The 18748-nt window shown below is 40.7% G+C and overlaps 1 protein-coding gene across 1 annotated transcript in view; it reads left to right on the top strand.

Annotated features, from left to right (window-relative positions):
- tom1l2.L (target of myb1 like 2 membrane trafficking protein L homeolog) overlaps positions 1 to 18748 on the top strand; it is a 43626-nt gene that overhangs the window by 13191 nt on the left and 11687 nt on the right. The window contains 10 exon segments of the mRNA NM_001093949.1: positions 93 to 171; positions 512 to 661; positions 3866 to 4000; positions 7081 to 7245; positions 7873 to 7989; positions 9686 to 9819; positions 11656 to 11701; positions 12345 to 12465; positions 13023 to 13140; positions 15912 to 15987. Of these exon segments, the coding sequence (NP_001087418.1) occupies positions 93 to 171; positions 512 to 661; positions 3866 to 4000; positions 7081 to 7245; positions 7873 to 7989; positions 9686 to 9819; positions 11656 to 11701; positions 12345 to 12465; positions 13023 to 13140; positions 15912 to 15987 (1141 nt within the window).

The raw sequence follows: 18748 nt of genomic DNA, 5'->3' as shown, positions 1-18748 counted from the left end.
AGCTCATTCTAATGATTGATGTAAATGTAGATTGATGATGCTGCCAGTAGGGGGCAGTGTGTGTCACATCTGAGACACGTTCTTTCTTTTAGCCCAAAAGATGCCATGAGAGCCCTGAAGAAGAGACTGAACGGGAATAGGAATTACAGAGAAGTGATGCTCGCACTGACAGTAAGTCTATTGCTTATATATACCCACAGTGCACTATTTTATTTACCTTTCTTGTAATACATCCAGACACATGATTTCATTGGACCTTATGGCCAGAGGCACTTCCAAGTTGGTCTGTGCCCCCCACCATACATGTTGATGGGTGATCTTTTGATCCAGAGGGGACATTATAATCCAATAGGATCAGACAACACAACTGCTACTAAGGGACTCCAATCCTACAAACTGAGTGGATGTGGGGCAACACCTTTGCAGTGTGATTGTGTGTTGTAAGATTATACGTAAGAGTTTGATACCAAGCCATTTCTGGCCTTAAGGACATATATTTATTTTGTTTCAGGTCTTAGAGACTTGCGTGAAAAACTGTGGCCATCGTTTCCATGTCCAAGTGACCCATCGGGATTTTATAGACGGCATCCTGGTGAAGATCATTTCCCCAAAAAACAATCCTCCCACCATCGTGCAGGACAAAGTGCTTGCGCTTATACAGGTGAGCAGTAACTGAGCAACACGGGCAAACTACAAATCCCTAATGAGCCAATGCTTTCACTGATAGGAGGAAATTACACCAAGGGGTCGATATTTATCATTTACATTCCATTTAAACCAATATAATCATTGCAAACTGGGGAGCTGCTGAATAAAAAGCTAAATAACTCAAAAACCGCAAATAATAAAAAATTAAAAACAATTGCAAATATCACTCTCTACATCGTACTAATTCAAAGGTGAACAACCCCTTTAACTGTATGTCTGCTGGTCCAGCTTGGGGTTGAGGGCTCTGACCAGCAGAGCAGGATTCTGGCAGGGAGAGAGCTGGGGGAGCAGGACTGGACTGGTGGGATCAGTAAAAGCCGGGGACCCATTGGGTTTTTTCCCAGTGTCCTGCCGGTCCAGTCCGACACTGGTGAACGTCCCATTGCCTCTCCCAAACCACATAAATGCACCTATCCTATGAGCCCCTCTATAGAAATTGTCAGTTCTATATACAGGTAACCCTTTCATGACTGTGCTATGTTCTTCACCTTATATGGCTAGACCTGTACCAGGAGGGCGAGAACTGCACTGAAACGTTATCCTGCCTAAAGAACGAGACCATCAATACTATATTGCCCATAATAACCATTTCAAAAGGAGAATGAGTTTATTGTTTCTACACGTAAATGGAAAGAATTTCACTGGCACTCAGGTTAAATCCAAGCAGGGCCAAGCAAGTGGCTTTCCAATATTGTTTCTACACCCCATTCCCATTGACTCCCTTTGCTTTGACTATTGCAGACACCACACCATTGAAAGGCACAACAACAACCAGTCTGTTGCCAATTTTTCTTTCTCATTTTTCTAATGAATACAAGCTCAAATCTTCTAGAACTTTAGATATAGAAATACTATGCTGTGCCAAAACACACACACACACACACACACACACACACACACACACACACACACACACACACACACACACACACACACACACACACACACACACACACACACATGTATTTATATACAGTTAGGACCATCAATATTTGGACAGAGACAACTTTTTTTTTTTTTTACTAATTTTGGTTCTGTACATGACCACAATGAATTTTAAATGAAACAACTCAGATGCAGTTGAACTGCAGACTTTCAGCTTTAATTCAGTGGGTTGAACAAAAAGATTGCATAAAAATGTGAAGAACTAAAGCCTTTTTTAACGCAATCACTTCATTTCAGGGGCTCAAAAGTAATTGGACAATTGACTCAAAGGCTATTTCATGGGCAGGTGTGGGAAATTCCAATGTCATTATGAATTAAGCAGATAAAAGCCCTGGAGTTGATTTGAGGGGGGGGGTGCTTGTTTGTGGAAGATTTTGCTGTTAACAGAAAACATTCGATCAAAGTAGCTCTACATGCAGGTGAAACAAGCGAATCCTTAAGCTACAAAAACAGGAAAAACAGAAAAATCCCATCCAAGAAATATTAGGAGTGGCAAAATCTACAGTTTGGTACATCCTGAGAAAGAAAGAAAGCTCTGGTGAACTCAGCAACGCAAAAAGACCTGGACGTCCACGGAAGACAACAGTGGTGGATGATCGCAGAATCTTTTCCATGGTGAAGAGAAACCCCTTCACAACAGCCAAACAAGTGAACAACACTCTCCAGGAGGTAGAGTATCCATATCCAAGTCTACCATAAAGAGAAGACTGTATGGAAGTAAATACAGAGGGTGCACTGCAAGGTGCAAGACACTCATAAGCATCAAGAACAGAAAGGCGACATTGGACTTTGCTAAAAAAAAAAAACATCTAAAAAAGCCAGCACAGTTCTGGAAAAACATTCTTTGGACAGATGAAACCAACCTCTACCAGAATGATGACAAGAAAAAAATATGGAGAAGGTGTGGAACAGGTCATGATCCAAAGCATAGCACATGATGTATAAAACATTTGGGAGGCAGTGTGATGGCTTGGGCGTGCATGGCTGCCAGTGACACTGGGACACTAGTGTTTATCCATCATGTGACACAGGACAGAAGCACAAGAATGAATTCTGAGCTGTTCAGAGACACTGTCTGCTCAAATCCAGCTAAATGCACTCAAATTGATTGGGAGGCGTTTCATAATGACCCAAAACATAGAGCCAAAGCAACCCAGGAGTTTATTAAAGCAAAGAAGTGGAATATTCTTGAATGGCCAAGTAGGTCACCTGATCTGAACCCAATTGAGCTGCATTTCACTTGTTGAAGACTAAACTTTGGACAGAAAGGCCCACAAACAAACAACAACTGAAAGCCGCTGCAGTAAAGGTCTGGCAGAGCATTAAACAGGAGGAAACCCAGAATCTGGTGATGTCCGTGAGTTCAAGACTTCAGGCTGTCATTGCCAGCAAAGGGTTTTCACCTGAGTATTAGAAATGAACATTTTATTTTCAGTTTTTTAATTTGTCCAATTACTTTTGAGCCCCTGAAATGAAGGGATTGTGTTAAAAAAAGGCTTTCGTTCCTAAAATCTTTATGCAATCCTTTTGTTCAACCCACTGAATTAAAGCTGAAAGTCTGCAGTTCAACTGCATCTGAGTTGTTTCATTTAAAATTCATTGTGGTCATGTACAGAACCAAAATTAGAAAAAAGTTGTCTCTGTCCAAAAATGTATGGGCCTAACTGTATATGAACATTCAAAACCAAAGAAAACGTTTCATCCCTCCACGTATGACCTGTGTCATTTGTTAGCTGCGAGTTCAACTCTCGATGGTATCTAATGAATTGAGATCAGATATCAAGTGGGGGTGTGACCGTTCTAATGTACCCAAGGGAACACCTGTGTCTCACAGAAGGGATTTCTCAGTTTCTGAAACCCCATACACCATACTTCTGTCTAGAGCAGCCTCGTTGGGACTCTGTAGAAGGTAAGTGACATTTGAAAGAAAGGACAATTAGGTTGATGTAATGCAGCCATTAATCAATATTACCATCTCTATAATTAGACACAACTTTTTTGCAGTCTGTTTGTCCTTCAGAATTATCGCTGCATTCCTCTTGGGTTTCATTTTCTAGGTCTCCTGGAAAAATATATGTATGAAGGGAATTCAAATTAGAATCGCCTGTATGCATATCAGACATGTCAGTTAATGAACCGACTGTGTGTCCCTGGGTTACAATGCTTTACATGTTTACACCATAAGCGCTGCATTCTCGTTGTTGTGTTGCAGGCTTGGGCGGACGCGTTTCGCAGCAGCCCTGACCTTACTGGAGTTGTACATATTTATGAGGAGCTGAAGAGAAAAGGAATAGAGTTTCCAATGGCAGATCTAGATGCGTTGTCTCCAATACACACACCCCAGCGGGTAAGTTGATAAAAAGCTGGCATCTCTGCATTTAACATTTTTTCCTTTTTTTAATTCAAGAAAATTATTTAAAGGGAGTTGTTCACCTTTAAGATTACTTTTTAGTTTTCAGTTGATCTTCATTATTTTTTTTTTATATAGTTTTTTTATTTATTTGCCTTCTTCTTCTGACCCTTTCCAGCTTTCAAACGGGGGTCTGAAAAAACAAATGCTCTGTAACTCTACAAATGTATTGTTATTTCTACTTTTTCTTACTTGTGTTTCTATTCAGGCCTCACTTATTCATATTCTAGTCTCTTATTCAAATCACTTCATGGTTGCTAGGGTAATTCGGACTGTAGCGACCTGAATTTACAAACTGGAGAGCTGCTGAATATAAAGCTAAATAACTCAAAAACCACACATAATAAAAAATGAAAACCAATTGCAAATTGTAGAATATCACTCTCTACATCATACTAAGGATCTTGCCACACGGGCAGATTCGGGGAGATTAATCGTCAGGCGACAAATCTCACCGATCTGCCTTCCCCCGGCTAAAATGAAAATCAACTGGGGGCAGGCACACGGAGCTCTTTGTTTTCCTTAAGTCGCCCGTAATTGCCTCACAAGGAAATTTTCGGGGGACTTCGGAAAACTAAGAGCTCCGTGTGCCTGCCCCCAGGCGATTTTAATCTTAGCTGGCGAAAGCAGATCGGGGAGATTAGTCGCTGAGAAGAGGAGATTTGGCTCCTGGTGACTAATCTCCCCTAATCTGCCTGTGTGGCTTTAAAAGTTAAGTGGAAGGTGAACAACCCCTTTAAATGCATTTTTTTACTTTTAAAGAGGTCAGAGATTGCTGTAAATCAGGCAGACTCAGGACTTTATTACTTGTGCAGGAGGGCTCTTCCTTCAAAAGCCTTACCTTAAAAAGGGTTGCCCCCCACTCTTCAATAACAATGGGCTCTGGAGTAGAAGCACCCAGCCACAAGTCATGTTCTGTCAGTAATCTAACCGGGATGCTTTACTGTACTGTCATTGTATGATGTCATTCCACTACAGGGGAGGCAAATAGGTTGAAGTGTTGGTATCTCAGCACTTAGGATACTAATATATATCTGTGTCACAGGCACTTACTGGGGCCAATGAGCAGGGGTTTATACTTCAGTACCCATCCTGTGCACCCCTTATTCTCTAGTACATTCCACCTTCCTCTGTTGCCGTATAGAATCCTGCGATCCCCTAAAGGGAGATTAGCTTTCAGTATAAACATGAAATATTAATGTCTTTGCTCTCTTGAAACAACAGCAGGTTTTTCTGCCACCCATTTACTGCCACTGCATTATTAAAAGCAAGGCCCTGGCCTAATTACTAACTAAGGTAACAGCTCAAATTCTTGGAAGTCTCCAAATGGAAGTACTTAATACAAACTTTCTCCAACTCTCCATAACCAGTGGCTGCAGCAAAGTATCCTCCAAATTGAATCCGAGATTATCTGTTTAAATCTGGCTCCATGATTGTTGTCCCTGCAGCTGGAATTGGAAACAGTAAAGTGGATGTAAAGGCTAAAATAAAATCCAATACAAATCTCTACACAGTCACCGACTGCTCTACAGGGAAACAAACAAAGCTGCTTGAGTTCTGCGTGGCTGGGAAGTAAGGCGGGGGCTCCCCCTGCTGTTCATAAGTATGATTGTTTCCCTGCTCAGCAGTTAGGGACCATCTGACAATTCCTATCCACAGCAGTAACTGAAGTGGGAATTTCATTGCATACAGTCAGGTTTCTTATAAAAACGGTACATATTTTTTATTAAAGTATATTGGAAATAGATTTCTTTTTCATTAAAGAAAGTAAAAATTGGATTTTATTCTTTGCCTTTCCTTGTCCTTTAAAGATCTTAAACAGTTCTGTCATTGGTTTCCAGCCTGTGGGGGTTAATGAATAAACTGCACACTGTTCAACAGGGAATAGCAGAGGTAACAGGCCCAAACCACAGGCATTGTGTGTGTGTGTGTGTGTGTATGTGTGTATGTATATATATATATAAATATATATATATATATATATATATATATATATATATATATATATATATATATATATATATAAATATTTTGCAGTGTATTGTATATAGATGGTTAAAGCACCATCAGATAACATATACTGGTATGTTCCATCCAATCTCACATTTATTAACTAACCTGTACCAAATATTCTTCTTATATTAGTTATTAGTAATGTCATCAGCATTCAGTGTTATCACTACTCTAACTTAAAATTGTTTATTATCAAAAATGATTTATCCTTCTCTGTATCCCTCTAATATCTTTATAATTTACAGTAGGTACATTATCCCTTATAATACATGAGTGATACTCAGAGTTCCCTGTATAACTCAGCCTGCAGCCTTGTGTCTTTATATGATCACAGAACCCCTCAGTGACTTCTAATATCCTTATCATTTACAGTAGGGGGTACATTATCCCTTATACTACATGAGTGATACTCAGAGTTCACTGTATAACTAAGCCTGCAGCCTTGTGCCTTTATATGGTCACAGAACCCCTCAGTGACTTCTAATATCCTTATCATTTACAGTAGGGGGTACATTATCCCTTATAATACATGAGTGATACTCAGAGTTCCCTGTATAACTCAGCCTGCAGTCTTGTGCCTTTATATGGTCACAGAACAACCCCTCAGTGACTTCTAATATCCTTATCATTTACAGTAGGGGGTACATTATCCCTTATAATACATGAGTGATACTCAGAGTTCCCTGTTTATGTCAGTCTGCAGCCTTGTGTCTCTATATGGTCACATAACACTTCAGTGACTTCTAAAATCCTTATTGCCAGCAACATGGATGTATGCAGCTTAGTTCCCCACAAGTACAAGGATTTGCCTTGTTATTATGGAGAAAAAAAGTGAATCCTTTTTAAACATTTGAAGGATTTCAAATTTATAAAATTTATAAAATAGACTCTCTGGTGGCTGGCCTTCCTGTAATTGAGAGTTTTCTTGGATGTCAGGTTGTCAGATAAAAGATACCATAGCTGTACTGATTATTATATATATATATCTGTTTCTGTTGCGGCAGAGTGTTCCTGAAGTGGATCCTGCAACCAACATGCATACATCTCAGACTCAAAAGAGGGACAGCTTCAGCAACCTTTCCAATTCCAAATCCACGTCCACACCATACACAGCCCCAGGAGGACCTCCGCCAAACGTGGGCGGCCCCATCTCAGCAAACTCTGAACAGGTATGAAGCAGCTCCTGGCTCCATATTGCATGGCACATTTATTAAATGCTTGTGCACTCTTAGCTAATCTCTTAGCTAATATCTGATCATTCCATGTTCTGCTCCAAGGCATAAGAAAAGAGAAAGTCTTAGTCACTGGGGGTGGCTAAAGTAATTATAATGTGATTTATCAGAGACCACAGGCTGCTGATCCTGTTCACTAAAAACATCCCAGACCCTGGGTACTACATCTCCATGAGCGTTACATCTCCATTTTCTTCTTCCTGGATCTGCTTTACGACCTGGTCTGGTTGCACATTCACAGCAGAGGGGAGAGCCAAAACAAAAAGCCGGCTTTTCACTCTGCTACACATGGGCACCCGGCCCCAGAGAGAATCCAAGAACAGGAAGGAGATTGTTACTTGGTGTTTTTACAGTAGTTCCCCAGGCTGAAAAAAACAGCGAACAGGAGCACCGCCCTGGGTCTCGGGTAAGAAATGATAATCGTCGGAGGTGCCTAATATTTCTCCCTTCAGTGATTATACTTTTCCTTATCCATGTTTTGATTGTATGCTTCATTGGCTTTTTTTCCCTAATTTACATACGATCGCTTTGTATGGTTAAATTACCCACCTTGGGTTCCCCCAGATTGGACGACTGAGGAGTGAGCTGGATATAGTGCGTGGAAACGTAAAAGTCATGTCTGAGATGCTGACAGAAATGACCCCTGGTCAGGAAGGTGCCTCAGACCTTGAGCTCTTACAGGTAAACATCACTCACATATATACATATATAATACACAAAAGCCATGAATATGTTGTTAATTATATCCTTAAAAACGGTGAGTACTGATGTCATCAGTTATAAACGGTGAGTAGTGATGTCATTCTGTCACATGACACACTAAATCTTGTGTATTATAATAAATAAAGTACCCCTTGTTGCCTTCTGCCTCATGTTTTTATATGGTCATGAAACTCCTCGGTAACATATAATATCCATATAATTTACAAGAGGGGGTACTTTATTCACTATATATATTCCCATATTATTATTGGCATATTACGCACTCATTATATATTCTCTGATTGGCCTCTCTCTCTCTCTCTCAGCAAAGAATTCCATAAACTGACTGCCCATACTGTAAAGAAACTCTTCCTATGCTAGTGTTGGGGACTTTCCTCCATCCTGTTAGCAGCCATACAGTCCTATTAATAAAAAGAGTTTATCTGCATACTGGGAAGAAGGAAAGATTTTTTTTTAGGTTGGGAAAGGTCACTATATAGCGCTGTGCAAAGAGCTTCCCACTGCAGTAAAAGGGAAATATGCAGCAGTGCAGTCAAGCGTCACACAATTTAGCAATATAATAATGGTTATAGTCAAGCTTCCACACTTGGAGAGCTGAACGTCGTACAAAATCTGTTACAGTGAACTACTGGAAACTGTCCAAGTCACAATATTCTCAATCATTCATGCCTGGTATAAAAGACAGTATTGCTAGGCAATTTAAAGGATTGTTCACTAAGCAACTCACTGAGGAGAAGAGTGGCCAATACCTGTAGTCATGTGTCTATAATATTGTCTTACTCACGGCCTTCATTTAGTAGAACAACACATGAGAACATGAGAATCACTCATGTATTATAAGTGATAATGTACCCCCTACTGTAAATGATAAGGATATTAGAAGTCACTGAGGGGTTCTGTGACCATATAAAGGAACAAGGCTGCAGGCTGAGTTATACAGGGAACTCTGAGTATCACTCATGTATTATAAGGGATAATGTACCCCCTACTGTAAATGATAAGGATATTAGAAGTCACTGAGGGGTTGTTCTGTGACCATATAAAGACACAAGGCTGCAGGCTGAGTTATACAGGGAACTCTGAGTATCACTCATGTATTATAAGGGATAATGTACCCTCTACTGTAAATGATAAGGATATTAGAAATCACTGAGGGGTTGTTCTGTGACCATATAAAGACACAAGGCTGCAGGCTGAGTTATACAGGGAACTCTGAGTATCACTCATGTATTATAAGGGATAATGTACCCCCTACTGTAAATGATAAGGATATTAGAAGTCACTGAGGAGTTCTGTGACCATATAAAGGGACAAGGCTGCAGGCTGAGTTATACAGGGAACTCTGAGTATCACTCATGTATTATAAGGAATAATGTACCCCCTACTGTAAATGATAAGGATATTAGAAGTCACTGAGGGGTTCTGTGACCATATAAAGGCACAAGGCTGCAGGCTGAGTTATACAGGGAACTCTGAGTATCACTCATGTATTATAAGGGATAATGTACCCCCTACTGTAAATTAGAAACATATTAGACAAATAAGCCAAAAGGCTTATTGCTTCTGTACATGTCATAAAAAAGTAATAGTGGCACAATAGAAAATTTCAGACACAGAAACAAAGTGCACAGAACTAAATGAAATGTTTTCACAGGACCTAAACAGGACTTGCAGAACCATGCAGGAGAGGATTGTGGAACTAATTTCCCGAGTATCAAACGAGGAGGTCACTGAAGAGCTTCTCCATGTAAACGATGATTTAAATAATGTCTTTCTTCGATATGAGAGGTAAGCGGCCCCGGGAATTGGACCCGCTGACAACTTTATCTAGTAACAGTACAACCACAGCATTTAAAGGAGAACTCAACCCTAAAAATGAATGTCTAAAAATGCCATATTCTACATACTGAACTTATTGCACCAGCCCAAAGTTTCAGCTTGTCAATAGCAGCAATGATCCAGGACTTCAAACTTGTCACAGGGGGTCACCATCTTGGAAAGTGTCTGTGACACTCACATGCTCATTGGGCTCTGAGAAGCTGTTGAGAAGCTAAGCTTAGGGCTCGTCACTAATTATCCAGCAGAAAATGAGGTTGGTCTGTAATATAAGCTGATGCTACAGGTTTGCTGATTATTAAATTCTGATGCTAATTGCACTGGTTTCTGTGCTGCCATGTAGTAATTATCTGTATTAATTACTAATCCGCCTTATATTGTGACATTTCTATTCTATATGTACTGTATATTGTGAGTGGGTCCCTAAGTTTAGTAAGTGACAGCAGCACAGAGCATGTGCAGTGAATCAGCAGAAAAGAAGATGAGGAGCTACTGGGGCATCTTTGGAGACACAGATCTTTACTGCTAAAGGGCTGTGGTTGCCCTGGGCTGGTATAGAAGCCCAAAACATAATGTACAACATTTCTAGCTACTTCTACAAATGTAAGTAAACTGTTTTACAACATAACCGTAATCTATGGCTGCTGGAATCACATGGCCCCATGCTAAGTAATCAGGGCCCTTCCCACACAAGGCCACGGTTATCAGCCCACAGCAAGTACATGTGGGCTCACATAAACAAACTGCCACCTTGCATCTACTGAATGCGGCCAGGTCGGTAATCCCTAGACATTGGAAGGAGTCTGCCCCTCCCAGTTACACGGAGTGGCAGCAGATAGTTGAAGACACTAGGAAGATGGAAGAAATAACACACATCATTCACAATAAAAGTAAGAAATACTGGAAAATATGGGAACCATGGGTCAGGTTTCTAAACAAATAGGTTAACTGGGAGGATAGGCCGAAAGAGGATTAAATGGAGGATCTTACTGAGTATAATTATGTAATATCTGTCGGCTTGGCAAGTTAACTAGTCAGAACAACAAAATTGTAGTAGAATTATGCATCAATTAATGTTAAAGCTCATTGCTATGTGGAAGTACTTGTCTTATATATTCTTAATCTACTTTTTATCTTTTTATATTTCTGTCAATACACTTTCTTTGAAAAATTTCTATTAAATAAAAAATTTAAAAAAAACAAAAAAAACAAACTGCCAGCACACACATGACTACAGGACCAATCTGCCCAAGCCAGATCCCAGATCCCAGTATTTCAAAACCCCACCCGCAATTCAACTTAACTCTGCCCATTCCCTACATACTTTTCTCCTTGCATGGCCAACAAATCACATTTTTATGGCTCTTGGGCCCCTGTTTGCCATGAGGCCCCTGTTTGCACTACCCCCACACCCACACACAGTGGCAGATTGATAAACTCTTTCTGGTAACACCACTATCAGTAACCATGCCCACCTGTAGAGCAAACTGCATTAACCCATAGATCAGGGAAGAAAACAGTTTGAAGGTTAGATGTCCCCTTTAAACCCTGGGACCCAGCAGTGCCCATGGTAGGAGAGAGGACATCCTCCAAAATGCTGCTGGGCACGGGAGGTTTTCAGCACCTTGTATTTGTGTTGCAGAGTTGCTTTTGCTGATCAGAGTAAAGGTATTCAAGTCAACAAATATCTGTATAATGTATCACTTCTTTTTAAGTAAATTTGCTTTTCTTGACCGTGTGTTTTCCATTTATTACCTAAGAGGCTTACACTGCTTTATTACTTTCCAGGTTTGAACGGTACAGGTTGGGCCGCTCTGCACAGAACACTAATGGGGTGAGTCTGCATATTTAGCAGTTATTATTCTCATACTGACTTAAGCCTTGCTTGTTGTTCCACCAATGGACTTCCACAGCCACATAAAGGCACAAGAGTTATACTGGGAACTCTGAGTATCACTCATGTATTATAAGGGTTAATGTACCCCCTACTGTAAATGATTAGGATATTAGAAGTCACTGAAGGATTCTGTGATGATAAAAAGGCACAAAGCTGCAGGCTGAGTTATACAGGGATCTCTGAGTATCGCTCATGTATTATAAGGGATAATGTACCCCCTACTGTAAATGATAAGGATATTAGAAGTCACTGAGGGGTTCTGTGACCATATAAAGGCACAAGACTGCAGGCTGAGTTATACAGGGAACTCTGACTATCACTCATGTATTATAAGGGTTAATATACCCCCTACTATAAATGATAAGGATATTAGAAGTCACTGAGGGGTTCTGTGACCATATAAAGGCACAAAGCTGCAGGCTGAGTTATGCAGGGAACTCTGAATATCCCTAAATTAAAGAACATCATTACAGGGAAATGGATTATAAAAATATTAATACAAGTTTCCAGTGATCCATGCTTTCCCTTTTTGAGAATTCTTTCCTTGTTCTCTCCCTCCCGTGATTGTGGGCGGGTGCAGGTGCTGAGTGATGTCACTGAGGATAACCTGATAGACCTTGGCCCTGGATCTCCTGCAGTTGTCAGCCCCATGTTGGCCAACACGGCTCCATCAAACCTTAGCTCCCAGCTGGGAGGACTTGGTAAGTCAACAATAACTTGAGAGGGACAGATCAGACATCCCTGGCCTGTCTTTATTAATCATTCAGTGTCTTCAGTTTATTATCATATTCCATGTTGCTCAAATGGAACCTTTATTTGTTCCAGAAATTAAATAACTTGTAATAACTTCTAATGAGACATTCAGGGGCAGATTTACATAGGGTCGAATATCAAAGGTTAATTAACCCTCAATATTCGACTGCCGAAGGTAAATCCTTCGACTTCGAATATCGAAGTTGAAGGATTTACCGCAATTAGTTCGATCGAATGAATAAATCCTTCGAATCGAATGATTCGAAGGATTTTAATCCATCGATCGAACTATTTTTCTACGACCAAAATTCCCCTTCTTGTTAGGGAATCATAACACAACAGGAGGGCTATGGATGGTGATAAGGCAAGTTGTGGCTAGCCAGCCTAGCAGTGGAAAACTGAAACTGCATACTGAACTGAATAACATATTGCAGGTACCAGGGAGACTTACCAACAGTGCAGTTGTGTCTGTTAATAGCCACTCCCTCCTGTTTTACTATTACAGATGTGGGAACAAACAGTGTAAGCTCAACTCTCAGCGCTCTGCCCACCACCAACCCGAAGGATGACTTTGATATGTTTGCACACACCAGAACCAACTCCCTGGCGGATCAGAGGAAAAAGTGAGTATAGAGTGAAGCTGTCCAAGTCAATAGTCTTCCTGTAACACCAGCATATTCAACAAGGGAATAGGATTAGACAGTGATATTATGAGACTATTTACTGCATATTTGGTCTTTTTTTAGGTTTTTTTTTTGAAGGCCAAGTTAGTTTGTTTTTAAATGTATTATTTGTTGTTTTTTTTTGCCTCCTTAAAGAACAAGGAAACGTGGATTCGCTAGGGAGGTGCTCATCTTTTAGGCACCTGCCCAATGAATCCAGGGCTATATTTAGGTACAGCACCTAGGCACAGGACCTCAGCCTGCCTGCTTTTTGCAGCAACTGGTCCGTCTGTCCTGTGCGTCCACCACTTCTGGCAAAGGCAGGTGCCACCACCCTCTCTCTCTGCTATAGCATCTACCAGTGGCCTGGGGACATCTTGGATTTAAAGAAGAAGGAAAGATTAGCCACAATAGTGCAAGCTATAACACTATATTTATTCTGTAGAATACCTTACCATACCTAAATAAACAGCTCAAGAAGCTCCATCTGTTTAAGGATATCAGCTGCCGTATTAGCTTGCTGTGACATCACTTCCTGCCTGCGTCTTTCCCTGCTCACTCATAGCTCTCACGCCAGCTTCGCACCCATCGCTACACTTCACCGGGCGAAAATTCGCTCAGACAACGCTAATTTACTGCAAAGTTGTGTCCAGGGCGCCGAATGCTGGCGAATTTTCACTACCATTACTTCAGCAATCAAAGCGAAGATGCGCTAGCATTGCCTAATTTGCATACGGCGGGAAATTATAAAGTTGAATGGATGTATATGTTGCAGCAAATACATTACATTACACAAGTCCAGGGAACCTTAATAAAGAAAATACAGTTGTTGTATTGCCCTACACATGAGCTCACTGTATAGTTTATGTACCACATGTTAGGAAATGTAGGTAAAAAAGATTTACGGACCATTGCAGGCTATCACTCTGAAAAAAGGAAAAGACGCCAGCGTTTTTTGGGACATAGAAAAAATTTTGCACTAAAAATTTAAGAAGTCCTATGCACTCTATTGCACTTTGTCTGGTCTGAGCTGGTGAAGGCAAATCTGGCGAAAGAGTTAACGTTCAGTAAAATTCGCATCAGGGAATTTGCAGCGTTATGTCCATTCGCCAGGCGTTAGAGTGCGAAGCAACAATAGCGTCTATCTCCTTTGATAGCGAAGTGACGCCTGCGCCTGTTAGTAAATTGTCGAAGTAACGAAATTACGTCCAGCTGGCGAATCATCGCCAGTGTTAGTCACTGCGCCCTTTAGTAAATGTGCCCCTTCATCTTTTCACCTTTCGAATGGGGTCGCTGACCACCAACAGCCAAAAAAATATTGCTCTGCAGAACTATAATTGCATTACTTTTTAGTCTTTATCTACTTATTCAGAGTCTCTCCTAATTCATGTACCAGTCTCTCATTCAAACCACTGCCTGGTTGCTAAGGTAAACAATACCCCAGCAACCAGATAGCTGCTAAAATTCCTGACTGGAGAGCCGCTGAACACAAAGCAAAAAAAATGAAAAACATTAAAAAAATTAAAAACAACTGCAAATTGTCTCAGATCATCATCGTCTATGTCATACTCAAATCAGCAAGGCTGATGCAGTTATCCTAGGGGTGTAACTATAAAGAAAGCAGACCATGCGGCTGCAGGGGGGCCCAGGAGGTATAGGGGGCTGCATGTGGCTCTAATTAATGAGCAATTTCAACATATACAGGTATTGGACCTGTTATCCAGAATGCTTGGGACCTGGGGTTTTCCAGATTTACGGATCTTTCTGTAATTTTGATCTTCATACCTTAAGTCTACTAGAAAATCATGTAAACATTAAATAACTCCAATAGGCTGGTTTTGCCTCCAATAAGGATTAATTATATCTTAGTTGGGATCAAGTACAAGCGACTGTTTTATTATTACAGAGAAAAAGGAAATCATTTTTAAAAAAATGGACTTATTTAGATTAAATGGAGTAATTCAAAGCTTTGTGGATAACGGGTTTCTGGATAACGGATCCCATGCCTGTACTGGTAAAAAAGCTCTGGATATGTTGGGGGCCCTCAATTAAATTTGCTGTGGGGCCCTGTAACATCTAGTTCCACCACTGAATCCCCCATGCCACAGGGCATAAAAGTACTATTTACAATCCAGTCAGGGAAAATGCAAATGAAATATATCTTTCACATTAGTTGTCCTGCCAGTGAATCCCACCACAACTCAGCAGGGGTCGTTTATAAACACTGGGCAAATTTGCCCCTGGGCAGCAACCCTTGGCAACCAGTCACATGCTTGCATTTATTGTTTACCCAGCAGTTGAAAAAAGTGAACCACTGATTGGTTGGTAGTAGGGATGCACCAAATCCACTTTTTTGGATTCAGCTGAACCCCCGAATCCGTCGCGAAAGATTCGGCCGAATACCAAACCAAATCCGAATCCTAATTTGCATATGCAAATTAGGGGTGGGAAGGGGAAAACATTTTTTACTTCCTTGACAAAAAGTCACAAGATTTCCCTCTCCACCCCTAATTTGCATATGCAATTTAGGATTCGTTCGGCTGGGCATAAGGATTCGGCCGAATCCAAATCCTGCTGAAAAAGGCTGAATTCCGAAAAACAAATCCTGGATTTGGTGCATCCCTAGGTGTTAGGGGTTACTGCCCATAGGCAAATTTGCAGAGTGTTTATTAATGAGGTCCATTATGTGTCTGCAATGCCTGAATATCACTAAATCTGTGTTCTCTTTTTAGCGTGACATATGAGGACCCACAGGCTCTCGGAGGGTTAGTGTCCGCTCTGGACGTCCGGAAGCAGAACATCGGAGGGGTGAGGCTCTGGATTCCACATAAGGCAAAATCTGCCATTTTTTTTATTTATGTCTGGAACTTAATTTAAAATATTTTGCAAATGAGAAGCTATAGATATCATTGACCAATAAGTTGTGTATGCAAAGGGGAACTATCACGATAATGAAAATGTATTATAAGCTTCCTCATACTGAAATAAGAAACTTTCTAGATACAATCAATTAAAAATTCTGTACCATTTCTGAAATAATTAAGTTCATCTCCACTATCCCTCTCTCAGCATCTATTTCTCCTCTGTCTTCATTCAGCAGTTGGGTGTCAGATGAATGATCCAATATATCTTATAGGGGGGCTCCTTTTGCCTATAAGATGTATTAGAGCTCACTCTATTAAAATCACCAGACATCATGTCTCTCTACATGCAGGATTTGTGCAAAAGGCAGTTATTTTGTTAGATTTTGTTTGTCTTGGAATCAAGTTATTTGAGTGAGCTCTAATTCATCTGCTAGGAAAGGAGCCCCCCTATAAGATATATTGGATCATTCATCTGACACCCAACTGCTGCATGAAGACTAAGGGGCAGATTTACAAAATTCGAGTGAAGAATTCGAATGTAAAAAACTTCGAATTTCGAAGTATTTTTTGGGTACTTCGACCATCGAATTGGTTAAATTCGTTCGAATTCGAACGATTCGAAGTAAAAATCGTTCGACTATTCGACCATTCGATAATCGAAGTACTGTCTCTTTAAAAAATACTTCGACCACCTACTTCGGTAGATAAAACCTACCGAAGTCAATGTTAGCCTATGGGGAAGGTCCCCATAGGCTTGCCTGTGATTTTTTGATCGAAGGATTTTCCTTCGATCGTTGGATTCAAATCCTTCGAATCGTTCGATTCGAAGGATTTAATCGTTCAATCGAACGAAAAATCCTTCGATCGATCGATCGCAGGATTTGCGCAAAATCGTTCGACTTCGATATTCGAAGTCGAACGATTTTAGTTCCCAGTCGAATATCGAGGGTTAATTAACCCTCGATATTCGACTCTTGATGAATCGGCCCCTAAGTGTAGAGAAACAGATGCCGAGAGAGAAAAAGTGAATATAAACTTGATTTTTTCAGAAGCAATGCAGAATTTTTAATCTTTTTTTTTTTTTTTTTAGGATTTGACAAAATCTCGGGCTGTTATATGGCAAGATTTTGTGCATCAGATAAAATCTGATTTCTGAACAAAAGCATTGCACCTCCTTTCCCAGCCACTAGGTGGTTCTGCTTCCCTTCCAATGGTCAGATGATTGGCCAGCGCTGTATCTGTAAAGTGGGAAAGAGGGTTTGTACAGACACAGTATAGCGAGCGAGTTCAAACTCCTGTGTGGCGTGGAACAGATAAACTAATCTCTCTATAAATAAGCCTGTGAAACTGCACATTGGCTCCTCAGCCCACAGAGGGTCAGAGGTTAATTAGTCCGTATGCCATAATGATTCAGGTTGCCAAGCTGCAGGCTTGTTGCCATTAGATGATAAGAATTCCCAGCATGCTCCATCTGCAAAGGACAATGCTGAAAGTTGTAGTCCTACCACAGAGAAAGGCAAATTAAATGATGGTTCACTAAGCAACTCACTGAGGAAAAGGGTGGTCAATACCTGCAGCCATGTGTCTATAATTTTGTCTTACTCACGGCCTTCATTTAGTAGAACAACACATGAGAACATGAGAATCACTCATGTATTATAAGGGATCATGTACCCCCTACTGTAAATGATAAGGATGTTAGAAGTCACTGAGGGGTTCTGTGACCATATAAAGGCACAAGGCTGCAGGCTGAGTTATACAGGGAACTCTGAGTATCACTCATGTATTATAAGGGATAATGTACCCCCTACTGTAAATAATAAGGATATTAGAAGTCACTGAGGGGTTCTGTGACCATATAAAGACACAAGACTGCAGGCTGAGTTATACAGGGAACTCTGAGTATCACTCATGTATTATAAGGGATCATGTACCCCCTACTGTAAATGATAAGGATGTTAGAAGTCACTGAGGGGTTCTGTGACCATATAAAGGCACAAGGCTGCAGGCTGAGTTATACAGGGAACTCTGAGTATCACTCATGTATTATAAGGGATCATGTACCCCCTACTGTAAATGATAAGGATGTTAGAAGTCACTGAGGGGTTCTGTGACCATATAAAGGCACAAGGCTGCAGGCTGAGTTATACAGGGAACTCTGAGTATCACTCATGTATTATAAGGGATAATGTACCCCCTACTGTAAATGATAAGGATGTTAGAAGTCACTGAGGGGTTCTGTGACCATATAAAGGCACAAGGCTGCAGGCTGAGTTATACAGGGAATTCGGAGTATCACTCATGTATTATAAGGGATAATGTACCCCCTACTGTAAATGATAAGGATATTAGAAGTCACTGAGGGGTTCTGTGACCATATAAAGACACAAGACTGCAGGCTGAGTTATACAGGGAACTCTGAGTATCACTCATGTATTATAAGGGATAATGTACCCCCTACTGTAAATGATAAGGATATTAGAAGTCACTGAGGGGTTCTGTGACCATATAAAGGCACAAGACTGCAGGCTGAGTTATACAGGGAACTCTGAGTATCACTCATGTATAATAAGGGATAATGTACCCCCTACTGTAAATGATAAGGATATTAGAAGTCACTGAGGGGTTCTGTGACCATATAAAGGCAAAGAGTTTAAGAAGTCAAGTGATGTCACTAAGCACCATATGTACAGGTGTGGGACCTG

Source organism: Xenopus laevis, chromosome 9_10L, assembly GCF_017654675.1.
Source record: "Xenopus laevis strain J_2021 chromosome 9_10L, Xenopus_laevis_v10.1, whole genome shotgun sequence".
NCBI lineage: Eukaryota > Metazoa > Chordata > Amphibia > Anura > Pipidae > Xenopus > Xenopus laevis.
The sequence above is the reverse complement of the archived record's forward strand: the minus strand, read 5'-3'. Positions and strand labels throughout refer to the sequence as shown.